This window comes from Mobula birostris, chromosome 32 (assembly GCF_030028105.1).
Source record: "Mobula birostris isolate sMobBir1 chromosome 32, sMobBir1.hap1, whole genome shotgun sequence".
NCBI classification, from domain to species: Eukaryota; Metazoa; Chordata; class Chondrichthyes; order Myliobatiformes; family Myliobatidae; genus Mobula; species Mobula birostris.
Window position 1 is genome coordinate 21,338,246 of NC_092401.1, and position 23,565 is coordinate 21,361,810.

Consider the following 23,565-nt stretch of genomic DNA (forward strand, 5'->3'; position numbering starts at 1 on the left):
TCCTCAAAATCTTTGCTAATAATTTATTCCTTGCAATGTTTATCTTCTATGAGAAATTACTTTAACAAATTCCCTATTTCGTCTCCAGTCATTGAATTGTTCATTTTTTAATGACCCAACACCAGTAATCATTTATATTAAGTATTTTTAAGCATAGTCATTCATAACTTCCATCACAACAGGGTCTTTTCACTTGACATTTATAAATACAAATAGTCAGACAGACTCATTGCAGTGTAATAAACAGTATCCAGAAAAGCTACTAGTACCACAAAAAATAACTTAAAACAGGGTAATAAGACCATAAGGCATAGGAGCACTTCTCCAGTAACCTTTGACACTCCAATCAAGAACCTATTAGCCTCTGCTTTAAATAAACCCAATGACTTGGGCCTACACCACCACCACTGGCAATTAATTCCACAAATTCACCACCCTCTGGCTAAAGAAATTCCTCGGTGTTCTCAAAGGATGCTCTTGTATTCTGTGGCTGTGCTCTCTGGTACACAACTTCCCCACCATAGGTAACATCCTCTCCATGCCTACTCTATCTAGTTCCTTTCAACAGGTTTCACTGAGATAACAAACACCTCCCCACCCCATTCTTCTAAACTCCAGTGAATATAGGCTCAGAACCAAATGTTCCTCACATGTTAACACTTCCATTTCCGGGATCATAATCTAGACAAAGGTAATCAAAGACGACCAGAATTTTGTACACCAAGGTTGTTCCTTAAATCACTGACTTTTGAAAAATAACATTTGTATCATCGATTCAAAGACACAATATCCAAGGCACTTTCTGTATGCAATTAAATACTTCTGAAGAGTACAGTTGTTTGAATGTCGACCTATAATATGGCTCCAGCCACAATCTTACATCACTGCCAAGTAGCTATTCTTTGAGCATAAATGAGTGGAATTTTGATGTTTATCAACAATGGACCTGTTACCGAAAAAACCTCATTATCCAGTCTAACGCTTCAGTTGAATTAACTAGGGAGTACAAGACCTTTGATTCTTCTCACACTCACCCTCCCACAATAAAAATTAAAACCTGGGCCTTGGGGCAGAAAGCCAATTAGAGTAACCCTATCCTTCAGACTGAGGTAAGTTAGATCAGCACAGACATGGAACTGAGCCCAGAGGACATAATTTTATTTGGATTTATTGTTGGCAATGCCTGAAATCAGTCTGTTCCAAAATGCCCTTCAAAATTGGCAGTGTACTGATATTTTGAACTGCTTGTATTTTTTTGGTAAAGAAATTCCACTGTTGGGACAGAAATAATGAACTAATAGTAATGCATTTCCAAATCATGATGGTGTGCATCAAGGGCAAACTGGAGGGGATATTGTTCCCATGTGCCCAAAGCCCTCAACTTCTTGGTGGCAAAGGCCGTGGGTTTGGGAAGAGTTGTACTAGTGGTCTAGATGAGAAATTGTAGTGCATTTTGTAGATAGTAGACTCTGTAACACCTAATCCAGTAAAAGTGTTGACAATTACTTAGACCTTACAATAAGAGTGTCAGAAAGCAAGTCACTCACTAAAAGATGCTCAGCATTGCAGCTGCTCTCGTTTCCACAACGCTGATGTGGCTGGCTGTGCTAAGCTTCTGATCAAGTGCGTCGGTGGGGAGTCGGCCACAGCAATAACTATTGCACACCACCAATAGCTATTCAGACAATGGTTATTGTCTGGAACTTTCTTTCTTCTGGTACAAATATTATTTGCCACCACCAGTCCATGTCTGAGCCTTGTCCCAATATTTCTGGCATTCAGGCTTGGACTGTTTCATTCACCAAAGAATTGCAAATTGTAGTGAAGATGGTGTCATCTTCAGCAACCATTTCTATTTCTGACCTTCTGAATAATACCTTGAGAAACTGCTACAGTAATATCCTGGGGCTACAACAACTGACCTCCAAAAGCCACAGTAATCCTTCTCACTGCAAGATGGTTAGCCCTTGCTGCCTCAGTGCCATGAGCAGCTACTCTCAATTCAGGAATTCAGCTTTGTGGTCTATGTTTAAACTAACTCTAATAAAGTTTGAAGCAAAGTGACTCTGGTAAAAATCCAAATCAGCATCAATGAATATGCTACTGGTGAGCAAGAGCTGCTCGCTAGCACTGTTGACGACACCTTCAACTTCTTGATTGAGTGTAGATTGAATGGGCAGTTACAGTATTGTGCAAGTCTTAGGCACCCTTTTTAAATACAACTTTAGTTTTAGAGGTTTACTTTTTGTTTTGAGCATTCGTGAGTATTTAGAAAAGAGCAATTTTAGATTTCCAAACAAAATGTTGAGAAACTTTTGTATTTCGTTCAAGTAACATAATAAGGAATACACCACTTTCAAACTAAAAGCTTGATTTTTTTTAGGTCTATAGCCCAGTACGTGATTAAACAAAGATAACAAACAGGTGCTAATGATCAATGACATAATAAGCTGAATGACCTAAGCTAATTAAATGAAACAGAAACAGGTGCAGAAGGAATCCAACTGGGCAAAGGCCAACCAAACTAAAAGATGAGTGTGTGCCAGGTGTAACTGTTTAACCTTCAAATCATCACTTCTTACACCAAGGCAAGAGTGAGCATAGAAACAAAACGCAAGGTGGTCAATGTGCATCAGCAAGGTCCTCTCCCAAGCAAAAATTTTGCAACAGACAGGAGTTTCAAGATGTGTTGTACGAGCTCTTCTGAAGAACCACTAAGAAACAGGCAAGTTGAGGACCAGAAGCATAGTGATCAACCACAAAAACGGAGTGCAGCACATGAGCGATGCATCAAATTAGCGTCCCTTCTAAGTCGGAAGTAGTTCAGCACTTCCATCAGTTCTGAACTCACAGAAACCACTGGAACCAAAGTACACCCCTCTATAGTCCAGAAAAGTCTGGTCAGAAGTGGTCTTCATGGAAGAGTTCCTGTCAAACAGCCATTCCTCTGAAGTGGAAACAACACCAAGAGATTTACCTACACACAAAAACACACGGACCGGGGTGCTGAACAATAGCAACAAGTGCTCTGGACTGACAAGTCAAAATTTGAAATTTTTGGCTCAAATCAGAGGCAGTTTGTCTGTGGAAGAGCTGGACAGTGCTACCTGGATAAGTGTCTGCAGCCAGCAGTAAAGCATGAGGTTCCTTGCAGGTTTGGAGCTGCATTTCTGCAAATGGAGTTGGTGACAGGTCAGAATTAATGCAATCCTCAATGCTAAGTACAAGCATAAGTACATGCAATACCATCAAGGTGCCATAAGATCAGCCCTATCATCATACTGCAGCAGGACAATCACCCCAAACACACTGCCAAAGTCATAAAGAACTATTTTCAGTGAAAAGAAAGAGGTCATCCTGCAATAGATGATACACCCTCTACAGAGCCCCGATTTCATCTTCATCAAGACTGTCTGGGATTACCTGGAGAGACAGAAGCAAACAAAACAGCCAAAGTCTGAAGAAGAACTGTAGCAAGTTCTCCAAGATGCTTCGAACAACCTACCAGCTGACTTTCTTATAAGGCTGCAAGACAATGTACTTAAGAAAATTGAAGTAATTTTCACATTGATTTGAGTTAGTTTTTTTAAAACTGCTTTTTAGTAAATATCGTTATATTTAGAAACTTTAATTTTGAAAGCATCTTCACTTTACAGAATTTTTTTTTAAAACACACGTGCCCAAGATTTTTGTATAGTACTATATATGCAAGATTTAAAAATTTTAATAAACAGGACATACCTGGTCATTTTTCCAAACAATCAGGCAGGTGTCAATACTGTAATGATAATGGAACGGCTTGGCTGGAGGCATAATTCTACAGTGATTTCTAAACCTACAGCCTTAATGATTGCCAGAGCTCTAAACAACTTTACAATATCACATGATCAAGTAGGTTGAACACTGGCTTCAATGATGGTGAGAATTTTGAAGGATGCCGAGATAAATTATCTGTTTAGCACTCTTGACTAAACAATGGCAAAAGAGTTAGCTTCATCTTTAGCACTTACTTGTTGCCTGTCCACAAAGGAAGAGAATATACTCGATGCTGTTACCCCCCCCAATGGCCCCTCATTTACTGTCCTCCATCATTCTTATGTTTAAAATTATAACTCATCATTGGGGGGGGGGGGGCAGGATTTGATTTCTGGTCCACAACACTTCCAAATAAGCCTAAGCTTTCAAAGTGCAATTCATTTTTGTGCCCTCATAGTTAGTGGAAAAGGAGCATTGGCAGTTGTGGGAAAATTCAGTGAGGTTTATAACGTTTCTGGAAACAGAAGGAAATTATAAACAAAATCTTTGTCTTTGCACTAGATCCAAGCATTTAAAACTTGTAAAAATATCTCGTTAATCAATACTAGAAGTGCAGCAAAATGAGACGTGCTACAAAACTTCACACTTGTGAATTCCAAATTAGGCAACATCTCACTCTCAACTTAATTCCAAAAATGACAAACTAAATATTTCAAACAGTGCAGGTTTGAGGACAAGCCTGTTTCTTAAGAAACTACTTGCAAGATCTCAAATTCTACCAAAAAAAGTGATTGTGTATCATATCCTTTAAATTATGTGGAATGTCCAAATCTCGCTTTAACTGTACACTTATCTAAAAGAGATAAACTTCAACCTTCAAAAGTTGAGCGTCTCTGTAAAGCAGTGATAACTGGAAACAATGAGAAGAGTCTCATTCAGTACTTTCAGTAGCTCATTACCAGCCACTTACATTGAGTGAAAAATCCTATCTTTTGGGACACTGGAGTCTGATCCTTTACAATTAAATGCAAATTTAATCAACATCAAAAGATGAGGGAAAATCCAGCTTCTATCCCAAAGATTGCAGACACTGACAAAGAATATAAAATAAGATCAAGCTATCCCACTCCTCATTTTATTGAGAGATAAAATGCAGAACAGGTCCTTCTAACCTCTTGAGCTGTACCATCAGCAACCCTTGATTTAACCCTAGCCTAATCTTGGGACAATTTGCAAAGACCAATTAACTTACTAACCAATACGTCTTTGGACAATGGGAGGAAACCCATGTATTCCACAGGGCGGATGTACAAACTCCTTAGAGGATGCTAGGATTGAACTGATGCCATGAGCTGTAAGAACATCGTGCTAACCGCTATGCCATCGTACGCCTGCTCCCCAATCAATAGGAGCTGATCTTTCACTTAGGTGTCACTTTTCTGTATAAACCTCATTTCACTTGTTTCCTTTGATATCCTTAACATTCATAGCAACATCCATACTTTGGATAAAGAATTCCAAAGAATTACCAACTTCAGTGGAGAAATATATTTCAATCCAGAACCAAGAATCTTATTTTGAGATTGTGGCTATAGAAATATCAACCTATCAACTTTAAATAGCATGATCAGTGCTTCAATGGGATCACCTTCATAGTACAGATCAAGTCTGCTTACTCTCTACTAATCGAACAACCTCTGCCCATCTCAAGAATTAATCCTGGCCACTGCTGTAGAAACAAGCACAGACCTGCAATGGGTATCAATTTACAGTACAAGGAAGCACTGCATAAAGTGACAAATGCTTCAAGGCACCTAACATTGGTTGTTAAGAGTTGTATTGCTTCTCGAGAGCACATAGTCATAGAACATAACTGCACAGAAACAGGCTTTTAACCCATCTAGTCCATGCTGAACTATTATCCTATACAGTCCCATTGACATGCATCCACAACTTAGCCCTCTAACCCCCAACAAAATTTCTTTTAAATGTTGAAATCAAACCCACACCAACTTCTGCTAGCAGCTTGTTCCACCCTATGAATGAAGAAATTCCCCCTATGCTCCTTAAACATTTTACCTTTCACCCAAAACCCATGACCTCTAGTTCATCTCACCCAACCTCAGTTGAAAAAGCCTGTTTGCAATTTCCTTATCAATACAACTCAATGTTATATGTCTCTATCAAATCTCCCCTCATTCTCCTATGTTCTAGAGAATAAAGCCTTCACCTATTAACTTTTCCCTATAACTCAAACATATACTGTTTAGATAAAGATAAACAATGCACTGCCCAATTTCTTTCCTGGGCCAAGAGGTGGAGGAAAGAAACTAGTTTGCTTTATTAAATTGATGGCTGCCATGTGCATAGAAACCAGTGTTTTTGACATCCTATTATAATATTGAATCCGCAAAATCATTTCTGGGTTCAGGTGTACAACACTGGAAGATTCCCAGGAGAAAATATTAATCCCACTGCCCTGATCTGAAACTTTAAAGGATATGGTTTCATTTTTACCAGTGCATTACCCATTTCCAATTTTAAATATTTGTATACAAACAATTTTTCATTAGCAGAAAAGATTTCAGGAACCAGTAGTTTATGACGCTACATCAACTGCAAAAAATAATTTTCTGAAAATAAAACATTAATATTGACTGCTCATTGTAGGCAAAACACAGGATAAAGTAGATATTGCTATTCGTAACAAATTTCAGATAATCATGTCTTACCCTCTACCTATAATTGCAGCGTGAATGATTACCTGTAGTGTACACCCACTATTAAAACCCTGTTTCAATCCAATAATCAAATACTGATGAGATTACCACCATACCTCTCAACTGTATGATTTTAAAATAACTGTGACCCAATATAAAGCCGCACACTTGTTGAAATAGCAGCTAAATGCAACCAATCAAATCAATTTACTAATGCTACCAAAAGCCGCACTCTTCCGCAAGCACGAACCATAATTCTGCCAATCACATTGCAGCTTGAGAGGTATGTGCACCACAAAATTAAAGCTAATACATATATGCACAAATAAATTTAACCTTGGCTCCAACCTATTTTACCCAAGGATCTACTTCACAAGGTTGCACTACACCAACCTTTTCTGCCTGGTTTCTTCCCAGAGCTCAGCTGGCCGCTAACGTCATGTAACCTGGTTTCCAGCTCACTCTTCGAGTCTAGCTGGAGCTCATCGTTCGATTTCCCTGGGACCTTTTTCACTGCAAACAGCATCACACAACAAGATTTGGACCAACATTTTGGTACCATTACACAGTGAATAAAATAAATCTAATTTGGCACATGGGATCAGATGCAAATTGAAGGAAGGAAAAGCAGCTAAAGGAAAAAAGGATCTATTCATTGTTTGCAACTTAAAAGGCCAATGATCTAGAGACACTTTAGCAAATGCTTGGAAGCACGTAGTGAGGTCATGATAATTTTGTCTTAATGAAACATTGCATGATATTTTAAAAAATTGCTGATATCAAATGAATAGAATACAGGTTTCAAATCATTGCTAAGTATATACCAATCTCAGCTGGGCTGTAAAGAGCTGCACAAAAATAAGGATAGAGAGAAGGGGAATGTGGGGAATGATCCATGGTTACTGCTTACAAAGAGGTCAACTTCAAAAATTATTATTCAAGAATCGTGAGAATAATAAAAAAAAACATTTTGACCAAGTTAAATTTCACTTTTAGCTACGTTCACTCATACCATAAGCAACGTTTGAAGGGATCAAAAACCATAAACTAGCTGCCAATGACAGTTACAGAATTCTTTGGCATCTTTGGAAATGTTCAGTATTTCTCCACAGTGGCATGGTTAGCATAATGAGTTATATGACCTGAAAAATCACATTTAATATTTCTTTCCATCAATGTGCTTATCCCCCATCCTCAAAATTTTACTACTGTATCATGACATCACTACTGAAATTCTTTTTATTTTGCCAAATTCAAAGTCAATTTCACTGGAGAAGTCAAATTTAGTTCAAAAATAAAAAAAGGAAATAGTGTACCTCTGAAAACCAGCTGTTGCTCTGACCTCTAGGTTAAGCAGCCCCAAAGATGTCAAAACCCAACCTGTGCATGCCCATTCACAAATCCAATGAAGCTGTAACAGTGTAGATCATTTAACAATGATCATACATTCAAAGTAAAAAAAAAGATGATTGTTACAAAAATGAAATTTTACAAATATCTTCCAATAAAGAATGTAGAACATATCTCCCAGATTAGGGCCGAAGAACCCCTTCATAGAGCACAATGGAAACCACATCATGTTATCAACTACACCAAAATTACTAATTTTTCACATATGTTCTTATAGTAACTTGGATTAAATGGTTATTTATCTCACTTGCAACTACTAATCAAATTATCAATAAAATGCATTGAGGCAAATTAGCTATTCTACCATGTACAGCAAAATCCTCTCCCCAAACATTGTATGGGAATTTTCTAAGTATCAATTATCTTAGTAAGAATACAATCTCATTTTAGTTGAACAAAAATATCTTCCATGTTAACTGTTCATAAACTGGTTAGTGAGAAAATACTGTAACCTAGGATCTGGAATAAATACATGCTTACAGATGTTAGCTACCAAGAATATGCAAATTCAGATAGCTGTCGCACAGCCTCAAGGTGAAATAATTTGCGCAGGAAGCACCGTATTACAACGCAACTGGTCAGAGTTGCTCTAAATTCCTGAAGTATTTTTATGGACAAGACATTTTAATGTATAATAGAACGGTCCTGGAATTTGTAATATAGAAAATGAAACTCAGCAAGGCTTCAAGAATTGATGATAATGAATGACTTTCTAAAGCACTACTAACTTCAGTCTTCTAGTAGAAAAAAGCTACATACTATTCAAATTGCAGTTTAGCGCATTAGGAATGGAGTACATGGTATATTTTTCCAGGGGGTGGAAGAATAAAATGTGATTTTGTTTAAATGAAGTAATTTTAATTCCACAATTCCAAGGATTTTGTCATATTTTGGATAGTGGTCACATACCAGTTCTATGTATGTTCCTAATGCATTAAATGTTCAATTGCCATGGTTTAGCTAGAGGATCACACTGTGGTTTTCTAGACAAGACTTGAAGTCTTTTCAGCTGCACCCGAATTGAAGTAAAGGTTGTTTTTATGAAATATCTACTCTCAGAAACACAGTATTTTGAAGTATCTCATGAGAAGCATGTTCTACCATGCTACCAGGAATCCCCAGGATCTTAAGCTTCAGTCAACTTCACTCTCAGTCTATGTAAACTCTACTGCATACATGCAAAACCAATCTAGCCTCAGTTTAGTTACTTGCCTTGTAAATTGGAACAGCTTCCAACATATTAACAACCTTCCTTTTATCAGTAATATCTGCAATATACTATCTGCAATAGAGTTCCAGATGTAGTGTGACCAATGCCCTCTGTAATTGTCCTCTCCAGCATTTGTAGTGCTGGCTTTCTCAAATACTTAGAGTATTTGCATAATAGCTTTTTTCAAATCATACACTAGATCACCCAGATGTTCTGCATCACTGAAGTCTCTTATAACATGCTATTTTCCTACTTCCCTCTAACAGAAGTACAACTTAACTCATTGCTGATAATCATATATAACATGTACTGCAGGTTTAGCAGCAAATCCTTAATCTTAAAAGTCCTTAACTCTGTGATTCAATCTCCAGCCTATCAGCCCAAGAAGCTCTCAAGACCTTCTACTCCCCCAATTCTGATTCCTTGCACACTAATTTAATCACTTCATTACTGACCACCTTACCAACAAGAGCTATATTATCCTCCTGAAACTCTGTCCTCTCTTCGATCAAAGTTTAGTCACTGACATTGATATAGCCTGTGTCATTGTCAAAAGGACACCAACATTGTTCTCAAGTCTCTGGACATTTTACTACATTAAAGGTACTTTTGGAGATGTAAGCTTGTAAAAACACCCATCCCCATAGTGAAATTCATTATATCATGGCATACAAGTATCACTAATAATAATCTTCAAATAAAAAAAGCCCAAGGATATTTATTTAATCAGAGGGGGATGAGCAGAGAAAAATATACCCAGATTCAATTTATTTCAGTATGATGGGATTATAAGATTATGTGAGGCATGAAGTCATACTGTGTCAACTCCAAAAAATCCCCTGCAAAACTGTATACATATAGCATTGGTATTCCTAATGAATGCATTGTTAAACTCAGACAGAAGCATCTGAATCCCCTAGAGTTATCCATGCAGTCAATTGAGTTCCGAAACATTGTCTGCATTTCTGGTTATGCTGTGAGCTAGGATGGTCTGATATTGGCCCTGGGTTCCCAACACAAACAAGAGGCTTGCTTTTCCTCACCAAGAGCTTCCATTTGACAAGCACCAAAAATAAAGCAGTAAACAGTATGTCAAAATCTGTAAATCTTAAATTTACTGCTGTGCATCCAGCATATTTCAAAAGTCAATTAAAAATAAAAATAAAATGAAATGTGGCTTGCAAAAGAAGTGGTTTTAATATACAATTTATACTCACTTTAGGAACAACAACAGATTTGAAAATTTGTTAATTACATCTTCTTACTGTTTCCAGTTTCCAACTCACTCTTGACGGTCATAACTTTTCCTCTTTATGAAACATATGGACCTGAAGGTACCAGTAACATACTGCAACAAAACTCATCACCTCATAAGCCAAACATATCTTAACTCATAGAAGTAACCAAACCACAACCAGGTTGCAACTGTAAGTTCTGTGGAAACTAGTTGGTGTCCAATTTTATGTTTGCAGAATTCTGCAAAATCACAAATTCCATCTTGATTGCTGGTGACTGATGTGTCACTAAACTCTTGATCATTAGGTTATCCCAGATTCCCAAAAAAATGAATGATTAAGCACCATAAACATTTCTGCCTGACAGCAAGGGTCAAAACTGACTAACTGGACCTGCACAGAGTACAAGTCCATTCAACTCCCATCTTTTATCACCTTATACAGAAACTCCTATTCCTATGAGAATAAAAAAGGAAAACAATGTGCACGTTATGATACACTATTATACTGGTAAATTTGCCTAAGGTAACTCCCAAAGGCTCTTCTTCACAAGCACATTTAATTATACCCTCAACATGATGCTTTGTAGTGCTCCGCTTTCAAACAAGATTGGAAGTCACACATTTTAACAAGACTAACACTGATAAATTTATCCATCTTTAAGATAAAACTTATAATTGCCACTTGATTTTCCCCCTCTGAGTTGTGTGATTATAGCTATTCATTTCATTGAATTTCTGGAGATGAAGCTCCTACCAGCCCAAGGGTTGATCCTGGAGTGATGTTTTCTTTCCATTTTATTTATAATTCCCATCAATACTACCACAACTTCATTTTTGCACACTTAACTCTATGAAATACCAACCTAGCAGTCATACTGTGTCTTGCTGCAGTTGTACAAGTCAATTTCGTGACATTTATTTATTTAGCAATGCGGTGCGGAGTAGACCCTAACAGCCCTTCGAACCATGCCACCCAGCAACCCCACATCTCTAATTAACCCTAACTCAATCACAGGACAATTTACAATGACCAACTAACCTACCTGGTATGCCACTGGACTACGAGAAGAAACCAGAGCACTGGGAAAAAGCCCACGTATTCCATGGGGAAGACAGTCTCCTTACAGAATGGGACCAGACGAACTCTGGAATGCCCCGAGCTGAAAAAGCAATGTACTAACCGCTACACTATCATGGCATGTTACATAGAACAGAACAGGCCCTTTGGCTGAAGATGTTGTGCCAACCTTTTAAACTAATGCAAAATTAATCAAACTTTTGTCTCCTATACAGCCTACAGCCCTCCCTCCATTTTCCTTTCACCCCAACAGTGCTCTTGAAGCATTTACTATTCTGTGTAAAACAAAACACTACCTCTGACATTTCCCCTAAACATTCCCCACTCACTTTAAAAGGATTTCCTCTGGTATTAGCCATTGTTGTCCTGGGAAAGGCACTGGCTGCCCACTCTAATTATGCCTCATGTAATCATATACGCTTCTATTAAGTCGCCTCGCATCCTCCTTCATTAAAAAAAAAAGGCTGTAGCTCACTAAACCTCTCCTCATAAGGTGTGTTCTCTAATCCAAGCAGTATCCTGATAAATCTCTGCCTCTTCTCTAAACCTTTCACATCCTTCCTATGAGGTGGCCAGAACTGAACAAAATACTTAAGTATTGGTCTAACCAGTCTTACAGAGCTGCAACAAATAAACAGATTCCGTGCACCTATCCATGAGGAAACCATCCAGATACTTCTCTTACTCCTCCTAAATGATTTGCCTGTGTTTGCCATTGAATCTTACTGAAAATGATGAACCCAGCCACAGACTTTAATTAGCAAGAGAGATCACAGGGGACATGACTTCTATGTGTGCAGGTCAGTGGGACTAGGCAGAAAATGGTTCGGCACAGCCAAGAAGGGCCAAAAGGCCTGTTTCTGTGCTGTAGTTTTTCTATGGTTTTCTATGAGGGAAAAACTTCACTCCAAAATTGTGGGGATGTGGAATTCACTGCCTAGTATGGGTGGGTAATTTAAAAACATTTTAAATTCTATTTAAAAAGATGAACACCTGCACATAGTAAGCCCATGAAACAGCAGCTAGAACTGAATGGCAGTAACCTTCAAAACAGTTTCATTTTTAACTATCAGGTCTTTCCCACACTCTATAGCCTTGACACAATGGCCTCACTGTTACCAACTTTAGGAATTTATACTGTATCTTTATTGATCATTTAAATCATAATTAATAAAACAAAATAGTCCTTTGCTGTATGGTGTGAATAAATATTTAGTTAAATTTTAGTATCCAGTCTGAGGAAAACCAGCCAAAGTATCAGTTTACCAGAATTTTCCTCCAGTGTTTAATTCCTCTCCACACTTCAGTTTCTAGAAAGTAGAAAGGGGATGAATATGGGAAACAAAAACACCAAAAAAAATGCTGACTTATTCAGCATTTTCAACTCTATGGCACAGTAAGTTGTCACTGGTCACTAAATTGTCCTGTGATTAGTCTAGAGTTAAATGGTTGGGTTGCTGGACAGGGTGGCTTACTGGGTCGGAAGAACCTGCTGGATCTCTAAATAAAAACAAAACTAAGCTCTTAATTACAATTCACTCATCTTGCCAAATAGAAATGAGGGAATACCAGTGTTAACCATCCTGCATTTATGTGCACTGATGTAATCAAGCTGACTCTTGGGGAGGGAAAAGTATCACACTGCATTCCTATTTCTGCTTACTGTCAAACCCAAACTGCAAGAAAAATGTGGTTGTAAGACAGTAGAAGAAAAAAGGCATTTCTGCAACACCCCACAGCTAATCAATAAAGACTTACTGGCTGCTTCATCATGTAAGGATGGTCATTCTGGCAAGGGATGATGCCTCAAAAGTTAATGGAAAAAAGGGAACGGACAGTTAAAAAGTTACAGCATACATGGAATCCTGTTTCTTATACTTCATATTAAATAGTAAATAAAAAGTGATCTCATTGGAAATGGAGTAAGGAGAACTGCCAAGACAACAATCTAAAGGGATTTGAATTATCCACCACGAAGCAAGGCAGAAGTAAATTTCATCTGTTGAATTACAATTATACAGCAAGGGGATTAAATTGCAAGGAAGGCCATTACGGTAAGTACTGCACCCATTGTGTTTGCTCCCAAAATGTCTCTTAAGCTTTGTTTAAGGTGACACCACTTCAATCAATGAACAAAAACATTGTTTTCTCTCAGATACAAGTCCAACATTTTTGATTAAATTTCAGGGTTTCAGCATGTGTGATTGTGCCTGTTCCCTAAAATTGACAATTGCTTCGACAAACCAGTCTCTGGCAATAATACAGTGTGTTAACATTGCACAGAACACCAGCAATGTTGGCCCGGGTCCAGCGTAGGACTTAGGAAAGAAACAGTTACTCCACGTATCTTATACATCGCCCAGCAGCTGGTTTTCAGAGGTAATACTAGGAAAAGTCTAGAGGGAAAAGAAGTCCCATAAGGGCCCAACAAACAAGAAATAGTGTAACGAATGATGGTGGAGAATAATTTCAGTAAAGGAAGATTACTGATTTCAAGAATAGCTTTTGTAACCCAAAACTCAAATCTGTAAAACTGATCTAAAAATTCAATTAGCTCTCTCTTCTACGCAAGGGATAACTCTCACCTTGAGGTTTCCTCGCTTTTTTCCGTAAACACGATGTAACATATCGTTCTAGCTCTCGCAATGTGGAGGGCTTTAACGTTTCAAAGTCTATTTCAATCTCATCAGGGTTTGAGTTTCTCAGTGAGGGTTCGCGGGACTGAATGATGTGAACTACTCTTCCCAATTTATCACCAGGAAGTTTGTTTATATCCAAACTCAGCTGTCTCTTTTCCTCATAGGTCATCGGCTTGCATTTATCTTCTTCTTCAGAGTCATACGTGGGTCCAGGTTTATTGTTCTTCATATTCCTGAAGAAAGAGTGATAGGAATTAAGTTTCAGTGAAGAGGAATGCTCACTAGTTCAAAGAAACAGAAAATTGTCTATAAGAGAATTAAGTTGTAACCATTTTTCCAAAGTGGTTGATACATCGGTTGGTGCATACATAACTACAAATATATTCACCATAGAGGATGTAGGACACCTACAAGCAATTTATTTAGGATCGTGATGAATATTCATAGCTCAGGTTGAGGCAGCTGCCAAGCCCGGCAATTAGCTTGCAGACTTTTCATCACCAGTCAAGGTGACTTCCGTAGTGCTCATTCGTTGGTGTTTCTCTCCGGAAGTAATCGCGTTTATGTAAGCTCCCCGTTCACTTGCCTCAAACCTGACTGGCTACTCCTTCAGTTGACCTTTGAATTCTATTGGCTCATGTTTCTTTGGCTCTTACAGAGTAAACAAACATTTCAAAATACAGTAGATCCCATCTATGAACCGAGGCAAACAGATGGGGACCTTTATAAACCTGAACATTCCCAGAGAAAAGCACCAACTACACAGAGAATGTCACCTCAACTGGTGATGAAACCCCTGCAAGCTAATTGCCAGGCTTGGCAGACAATGGAACATCAAACAATTTATTTTTTAAGTAGTATTGTAAAATTTCATTTTATTTGCTTTTCACCTGAAGATCATGGAATCATACCTTCCATGGGTAATGGGCCCTCCAGCCCAATACATCCAGAAGAACCTTCCCACCCATCTACACTAATCCAAATTGTCTGCATCAGGGCTGTAAACTTCCATGCCTTTCTTATTTTAGTGTCTGACTATACAGTGACTGTATCTGATTACAACACCATCTCCAGGTGTATTTTGCTATCAACTATTGTGTTTAAAAACTTTCTCCTTGGACCTTTTTAGAACTATCCATTCAGCTCAAACCCAAGTCATCTTGATTTTGATACTACTACCATGCAGAAAAATGATTCCCACCAATGACCCTAACTATGCCTCTGATAATTTCATTCATGTCACCTTCAGCTTCCTTCACACTAGGAAAACAAGTGCATCAAACCTCTCGCCACAACTAACATCCTCCAATTCAGGAAGCACTCTGCTGAATCTCCTTAGCACTTCTCTCTAGCACAAATACATCCCACCTGTAGTGTGGTTAACAGGACTGCACACAATACTCCAATTGTGGCCCAACCTGTGTTTTGTAAAATTGCAATGTAATATCCCTTTTACTATCATGAAGTGTGCTATATATCTTTCTTCATCACCATGTGCTGCCACATTCAGGGAATAGAACTTGAAACCAAAGGTCTCAATTCTTAGCACCCTAATATTTACTGTACATGTCCTACTTTAACTAGACAACCCTAAAATCATCATCTCCCCCCCAAAACTTGGGATCAAATTCCATCTGCCAACGGTACCCCTACATAAACTCATTATTTTCAATATCCTTCTCCTTGGTGAATGCTGGTGTAAAACATTCACTTCAGACCTCTGCCACATTTCTTCTGAGAGCTTCTAATATTGAATTAAAATTTGAGATTAACAAATACAAACAAATAGGTCCTGATGAAGGGTCTCGGCCCAAAACGTCAACTGTACCTTTTCCTAGAGATGCTGCCTGGCCTGCTGTGTTCACCAGCAACTTTGATGTGTGTTGCTTAACAAATAGAATAATAGTTTTTTATTCCCCAAATGGAGTACCACACTTGCGGATCTTGACAAACGATGATCTTCAGCCAACAGGTATGAAAGGCAATTGTGGAAATAAAACATCTACTCTGAGCTCCATTCCAAGCAAATCTCCGACCAACATAAGCAAGAGAGAACTTCAGATACTGAGTAGGTATCTCTTAATATTTACAGTTACATGGTTATTCATTATGAACACTAGAATAGGAACTCCAAATTTCAGGAAATTGAAGATAGAAAAATTGACAGCAAGATTTAACCATGACTGACATTAAACTGACACGAGTAACTTTCACACCACTGAGAAAAAATTACCTGGTATTTGCATTGTTCTTCTTTGATTTTTTTGGCTGTTGCTCCTTAGGTTTGCTTTTCTTCTTTTCCTCCAAATCATCCTTCTTTTTATGCCTTTCCCTTTCTTTTTCCTTCTCTTTCTTCTTCTCTTCCTTCTTGTCCTTCTCTTTCTTCTTTGGTTTTGACAGTTGTGGTTGGGAAAGGGCAGCCAGCTGCTCATGTACCGCTTTCAACTGTACGACACAAAATAATGTTCAAACTTAATTGCAGTTTACTTCAAAAAATTTTGAATACAAGAACATTTTGCATGTATTTGATAGATTTAATGCAATGCGGAGGACTGGTTACTATAGAATGCAGTGTTCACAATTACCCAGAATCACGGGATGGTTACAGCATAGGGGGCCTGCCTTTGGTCTATCAATTTCGTCTTGACTCCGTACAAAATTAATCCAGGTAGTCCCAAACCCACTCCCTCCCGATAGCCTTGAAAATTGAGATGTTCACCCAAGTACTTTTCAAGTCTACAATTCAATTTCCTTCTATTACTCCCTCAACAATGCAGACTAAACCATAACTATTTGTAAGATTTTTTTAAAAAGTGGCCTGATTACTTATATGGACAAAAAGAAATAATCTGCTGGAATCTATTCAAGGAAGTGGCAAAAAAGGCTCTTAGAAATAACATGAATTTATCAGAGAAATATGGTTAACCAATAGAAGGCAGAGAGTTGGTATAAATGGATGTTTCTCCAGCTGGCAGTCAGTGGTAAGTGGGGTGCCGCAGGGTTTGGTGCTGGGCCCGCAGCTGTTTACCATTTACATTGATGATTTGGAAGAGGGGACTGAGTGTAGCAAAGCAAAATTCGCTGATGACACTAAACCGAGTGGAAAAGCAAATTGTACAGAGGATGTGGAGAGTCTGCAGAGGGATATACATAGGTTAAGCGAGTGGGAAGATGGAATACAACGTTCGTAAATGCGAGATCATCCACTTTGGAAGGAATAATAGAAGAGCAGATTATTATTTAAGTGGTGAGAGATTGCAGCAAGCTGTCGTGCAGAGGGACTTGGGAATGCTTGTTCATAAGTCACAAAAAGTTGGCTTGCAGGTACAACAGGTTATTAAGGCAGCAAATAGAATATTGGCCTTCATTGCTAGGGGGCTTGAATTTAAGAGCAGGGAGGTCATGCTGCAACTATACAGGGTACTGGAGTACTGTGTGCAGTTCTGGTCTCCATAATTGAGGAAGGATATACTGGCTTTGGAGGCAGTGCAGAGGTGGTTCACCAGGTTGATTCCAGCGATGAAGGGGTTAACCTATGAGGACAGATTGAGTCGCCTGGGACTACTTTCTGGAGTTCAGAAGAATGAGAGGGGATCTTATAGAAACATACAAAATTTTGAAAGGGAAAGATAAGATAGAAGTAGGAAAGTTGTTTCCATTGGTAGGTGAGACTAGAACTAGGGAGACATTGCCTCAAGGTTCAGGGAAGAAGATTTAGGGCAGAGACGAGGAGTAACTGTTTTTCCCAGAGAGTGGTGAATCTGTGGAATTCTCTGCCCAGGGAAGCAGTTGAGGCTTCCTTACTAAATATATTTAAGATACAGTTAGATAGGTTTATGCATAGTTAAGGGAATTAAGGGTTATGGGGAAAAGGCAGGTAGATGGAGCTGAGTTTACGGACATCAGCAACGATCTTATTGAATGGCAGGGCAGGCTCGATGGGTCCAATGGCCTACTCCTGCTCCTATTTCTCATGTTAAATCTTTCACACTTATAATCAGCAGAATTGATAAGGGATGTGGTTGATACAAGATTGATAAAGGATTTTCAGAAAATGTTTGATAAGAGTACTACACAAGATTAAAATTCAGAACACATTATATTAGTACTGTCACAGATAGAGATTTGCTAATAGAAAGAAAACTTAAATTATCTGGGAGGCTACAGAAAAGATGCTATTGGATTGATGCTGGAATCCCAGCTGTATATAACCTATTGGCTAACAGGATCATGCAACATTTCTAGGTTTGCTGACAATAGTATAGGCTATGTAGCATTATGAGCTATGAAGATGATGCAGAGGTGCCTTGAAGGAACATGAATAAGCAGAATGAAAGGCAGAGAATATGGAGGAGGGAAATGTTCAAAGATGTTGACGTTCAGAGGAAATGTAGACAAATCATTGAAAATTCATATACTGGTTTAGAAGATCATTAGGAAAGCATTGTGCTGGATCTGAGTGGAAAAGCAAAGGAGGCTGGGTATATTTAAATGGTTGACTAAAGTACAGCATATTCTGAACTAAATATACAAGACTACAGCTACCATGACATAACAATGAAATGCTTGGACAAGTGGGAACACAAGTGACAACAGCAACACCCACATAGCAAAATTCCAATGTCTTGCGACTGGTTTCTTCATAAAAAAGCTGCACACAGCTCAGAACAGTAGAGTTTGACCTTTGAGTAAATGATCTCATTATCGATTAACTTTATCTTAAGCTTCAAATTCTTAAGCATTGTTTTGTTATTGCTTATGAACTGTAGGAATTTTGTGAACATTTAAAAATCCAATACAGTTTTGAATATGTTACTCATATTTCCAACATATACCTGAATTTACACATCAAAATAAATGTCAGATACAATTTGTTTACCAGTTGGATAGACAGCATTTTTACTGAATCACTAAAAATTTTCATCACAAGGGAACAAAACACCCTGTAGGCAAAGATGAGTTACTTGTGGCAGACATAATCTCTAGCCACAGCACTATATGCAATTAAATAAACTCACTTCCAACCTAAGTAATTTGATCAAGGTTGACTCCAAACTCAGTGGTACGATACTCAATCAACATGAAGTCATGAATTTTAAAGTGCAGTCCATCCAAATCCCACTACTTTACTTCAAAGCAGAATAAATTCTAAAGCACTATGTTTGTACAAGATGTAGTTTTGCAAAAAGTTCTTTCTCTATGAATCAACTAAAACATTCTAACTGATTTTCAGTTTTCAAATTATGGCTCCAGTCTAATTGAATATCAACATTCAGATTAACAAAATCAAAAATATTTGTTAACTATCAAATCAGGGTCATCCTCAAAAGATTGTATTTTATAGTTCTCCAAAACAATTCCACAATGCTGATATAGTTCATGTTTTTGACATAGATAAAAATTGTAATATTCCTTGCCCAGCTACACGTTAGAATTAAACTTGCCAATGTCTGGTGAAATTGAGAAGCTCCAAGTTATTTAATACTACTAAATTTTGATCATTTATTCCAAAGACTGCTTTCTCCCCCCCATCTAGTTCCTAATTTAGTGAAGGTTCCACCCCAACCCCACTACAAAATCCAGAGACCAAAAAATAAATTCATAATATGGTTTTCAAATCAATAATTTGATCACTTTTTATTTATCAAAAACAATAGCCGTATAAATAGGAATTGGTAGAGAAAACTACAATCATTGCTGTGGGTAAACATTCACTCCAAATGCATTTCCAATCATAGCTCCATTCAGATGTATAATTGCATTAGAGGTATGGGAGATCATAATCTGCTGTTTGCTGAAATGAAGTAATGCTCATTAAAAAGATGTTATGTAAATCAATGCAAACTTTTGATAATATCTAGTTAACACCAATATTGAAAAAGAATGTTAACAGTTGGACAATAGGGAAGTACTAAAATAACTGGTTAATTGGTAACATTCAAGGACAAATTCCCTCCACAACGTAAAGGAGAATAATTCAAAAGAACATCTAGGACAGCAAATTAACCAGAAAGAAAGAAAATATACTAATAATAACATCCAAAACATATCAAGTGTCGCAGTATGACTCAGAATTAGGCAAATGAAATATTTAACCAAAGCATGCTATAGTGGGGACATAAAAGTGAAATAAAAAGAACTTGACTCACTTGAGTAAATATCTCCCATATAGCTAAGACAAACACCAACCCTGGTTGACAGAACTGCATGGCCAGTAACTGTGTTGAAATTTCTTACTTAATGCTTTGTCATCCATGCAGGCAAACAAGTCTACAGAAACAGTAAACCACGAAAATATGTGGGACACAGAGAAATATGAAATTACCTCTTCAAACCTCAAACATGGGCATTTGTAAGTGAACACTTCACTTGAAGCAACCCATTCCTCAGCTAATGTCAGAAAAGCAAATAGCCCATTCAGTAACTAACCTTTCTGATCTACCAAGTGGGAAGGTACAAAAATGCAATTAGTGATAAATGGACGTGAAATTTCACTTGAAAAAACACTTGACGAATTATTTTTTTAAATATCAATATCTTAAAATGGTAACAATAACATAAAATAGCTTAAAAGAAATAAATTCCCTTTGTTCTCTGCTGCAGAAATATGAAACTAGGATACTGAAATCATGTCCCACCAAAGTTTATATGGAGGCCTCAAAGGCGGTACCTGTTCTTGAAGTTCAGCCAGCCTCTGTGCCCGCTCCTCCTCAGAATCATCTGTGCTGCTGTCACTGTCAGAGGAACTGTCACTGCTACTATCACTTGAAGATGAGGATGATACTTGGTTGGTTGGAGGTGGCACAGGAGGAGGAGATGGAACAACTGGTTCAACAGGCTCATCTGGCATTTTTGCAAAACGCATCTCAAAAACATCCTAAAAGAAAAAAGATTGCAGACCAAATATATGAAATCCAATTTCCACCTAAATTGGATTGTTCATATACAATGCATTCAAAATATACCTGATTTTAAAGACAGCTACTTCCCTTCATTTGATTCTTGAACCAACCAGCAAAACCCTAATCACTAGCAACACCAGGGCCATTTGATCACTTTGCACTTAAATGGACTAGGCTTTTCTGTTCTGATTGTGCTTGTTTGTGAAAAGGTTGTGTATATGTTATGTTTAATTTACATTTTTCTTGTGAATGCTGCTTAAATAATGTTGTGTTTGCAAATAAGATTTTCATTGCACCCATATATGCGTGCATGACAATAAATTTGACTTTGCTCTTGATTGTGACATTAGTCTCCATATTTTTAACACATGTAAGAACAATATCAATTTCTACATGATAAACAACTGGCTAAAAAATGCCAAGTTGAAACAGTTTCACAATAAAAATGGGTGCATCTGTGAGAATGAGAAAAACATAACTTTGTAAATTTTTCTGCACTGAAAATTGAAAGGTAGGTGTACCAAAACTAGTTATGACTCTCAAAATAACTGCAGAAACATTACTTCCTACTGTCTTTCAACACAGTATAGAATTACAATAATGGTGGTTGCAGTTATTGTGACAGCAATCTCTCATTGAAACTAATCCATCAGAGGGAGACTTGGAAGAGACCTGCTCAGCTGTAAAATTAAAGCCCAACACAAACCACAGAGATTTTGTACCCCAAGCTGACCAAGACAATTTGAGCCTTATACAAACCTGATCTCTTAAATTCCTGACACGTACCCTTACTACTAATTTGCTCCTCTCAATATTTTATTTCAGGAAAATTTTAATTTTGAACCCTCTCACAGCACTTTTCATCTGAGTACATAATTACTGCGCCAATAATATGGGCAAAATATTAACTACACAATCCAATGCTATGAAGTAATTCAACATCATTGATCAGCTTTTATTTTCAGTGATTCTATAGATTGAGTAGAAAAGTTAAAATGCAACAGCTTTTACATCCTAAGGGTATCCCATGGCAGTTCACCAAGTCAGTTTGAACTGTAGTTATTAAGAGACAAAAATAAAAACAGTATTTGCTTTGCACAAAATCTCACCATCAGCAGTGTGATAAAGGTCAAAAATCTTAATGGTATTAAGAAATACGTGGTTATGAAGTCACTATCTCTGAGTCGTTCCATAGCTGCGTGTGTGTATATATATATATATATACACACACACACACATACATACACACACATATACACACACACACATATATACACACACACACATATATATACACACACACACACATATATACACACACACACACATATATACACACACACACACATATATATACACACACACACACATATATATACACACACACATATATATATATATATACACACACACACACACACATAGAAATACACACACACACACACACATAGAAATACACACACACACACACACATAGAAATACACACACACACATATATATACATATATATATATATATATATATATACACACACACACACACACTTGAATGGACAGACATATAATATCTGAGAGTTGCTATTCCAAACAATACTCAGTCATTCATAGTCAAGTGTTAATCTGGTAAAGTGTTTAATTTTTGGAATACAGCCTAAATTTCATGTCTTGATTCAACCAGCAAGAATGTGTGAATTACAGACAAGACACATAATCCGATGTACTTTGACCTTTACTACTTGCACCTTTTCAGCTTGTTTACTACATTCCAATTTCCTGGTTTTTACAACCTCATGTACCTCACTGACATGCTAGGGTCAAAGAATTTGTTAATTTACAACTGAGATGGAAATATATTTTCATTTGCAGGAACTATTTTAGCCATGTCTTCAAATAAAAACACACTGCTTCAATACAATTTTGTAAAACTTCTTAGCCTTTCCCTATTATCCTCACCTAAACCACAGACACGTGTATTTGGGTAATACAGGTCGACCTTCTATAATCTGGCACCATTGGGACCTGAGGAGTACCGGATTAGTGAAAATGCCGGATTACAGAAGGATCACATTAAGCAATAGCTAACCGCCTCATCATACCTTCAAAATATCAAAGGATTCAAAGGTTCATTTAATGTCAGAGAAATGTATACAATATACATCCTAAAATGCTTTTTCTTCACAAGGAAAACAGAGGAGTGCCCCAAAGAATGAACAACAGTTAAATGTTAGAACCCCTAAGTTCCCACCCCCGCTTCCCTCCCTCCTGCGCGCAAGCAGCAGCGAGCAACAATCCCCCCTCCCCACTGGCAAAAAGTAAAGCGCACCCACTACCAGTACTCAAGCGTGAGCTAAGCGATAGCAAAGACTCAGACTTGCAGTTACCCCAAAGACTACACTGCACTCGCAGTTACTGAGGGAATCCTCGTCAGTTTCTTTTCCTCCGCTGAGTAACATGCTTAAATTCAGCGAGTCACCGCGTCTGATCTGAGGTCACAGGCAGGAGAGAACGGAGCGCCAGCCGGGCAACGCTGGAGGGCAGTGTGCGACTGCCGGCAGGCGGACTGACCCAGTGCGTGCCAGCTCCCCCACCGCTGGCAAGTAAGACAGGCGAGTA

The 23,565-nt window shown here is 37.9% G+C and overlaps 1 protein-coding gene across 7 annotated transcripts in view; it reads right to left on the reverse strand.

Moving 5' to 3' along the window:
- Window positions 1-23,565, reverse strand: part of brd4 (bromodomain containing 4) — a 176,369-nt gene that overhangs the window by 48,758 nt on the left and 104,046 nt on the right. For 6 of the 7 annotated variants that reach the window (XM_072248423.1, XM_072248421.1, XM_072248425.1 and 3 more), the window contains 4 exons: window positions 20,721-20,927; window positions 16,284-16,495; window positions 13,997-14,283; window positions 6,870-6,989 (listed from right to left, as the gene is read on the reverse strand). In XM_072248423.1, coding sequence (XP_072104524.1) covers window positions 6,870-6,989; window positions 13,997-14,283; window positions 16,284-16,495; window positions 20,721-20,927 — 826 coding nt within the window. The remainder of the gene's footprint in view (window positions 1-6,869; window positions 6,990-13,996; window positions 14,284-16,283; window positions 16,496-20,720; window positions 20,928-23,565) is intronic. The other variant, XM_072248424.1, reaches the window with a different exon arrangement.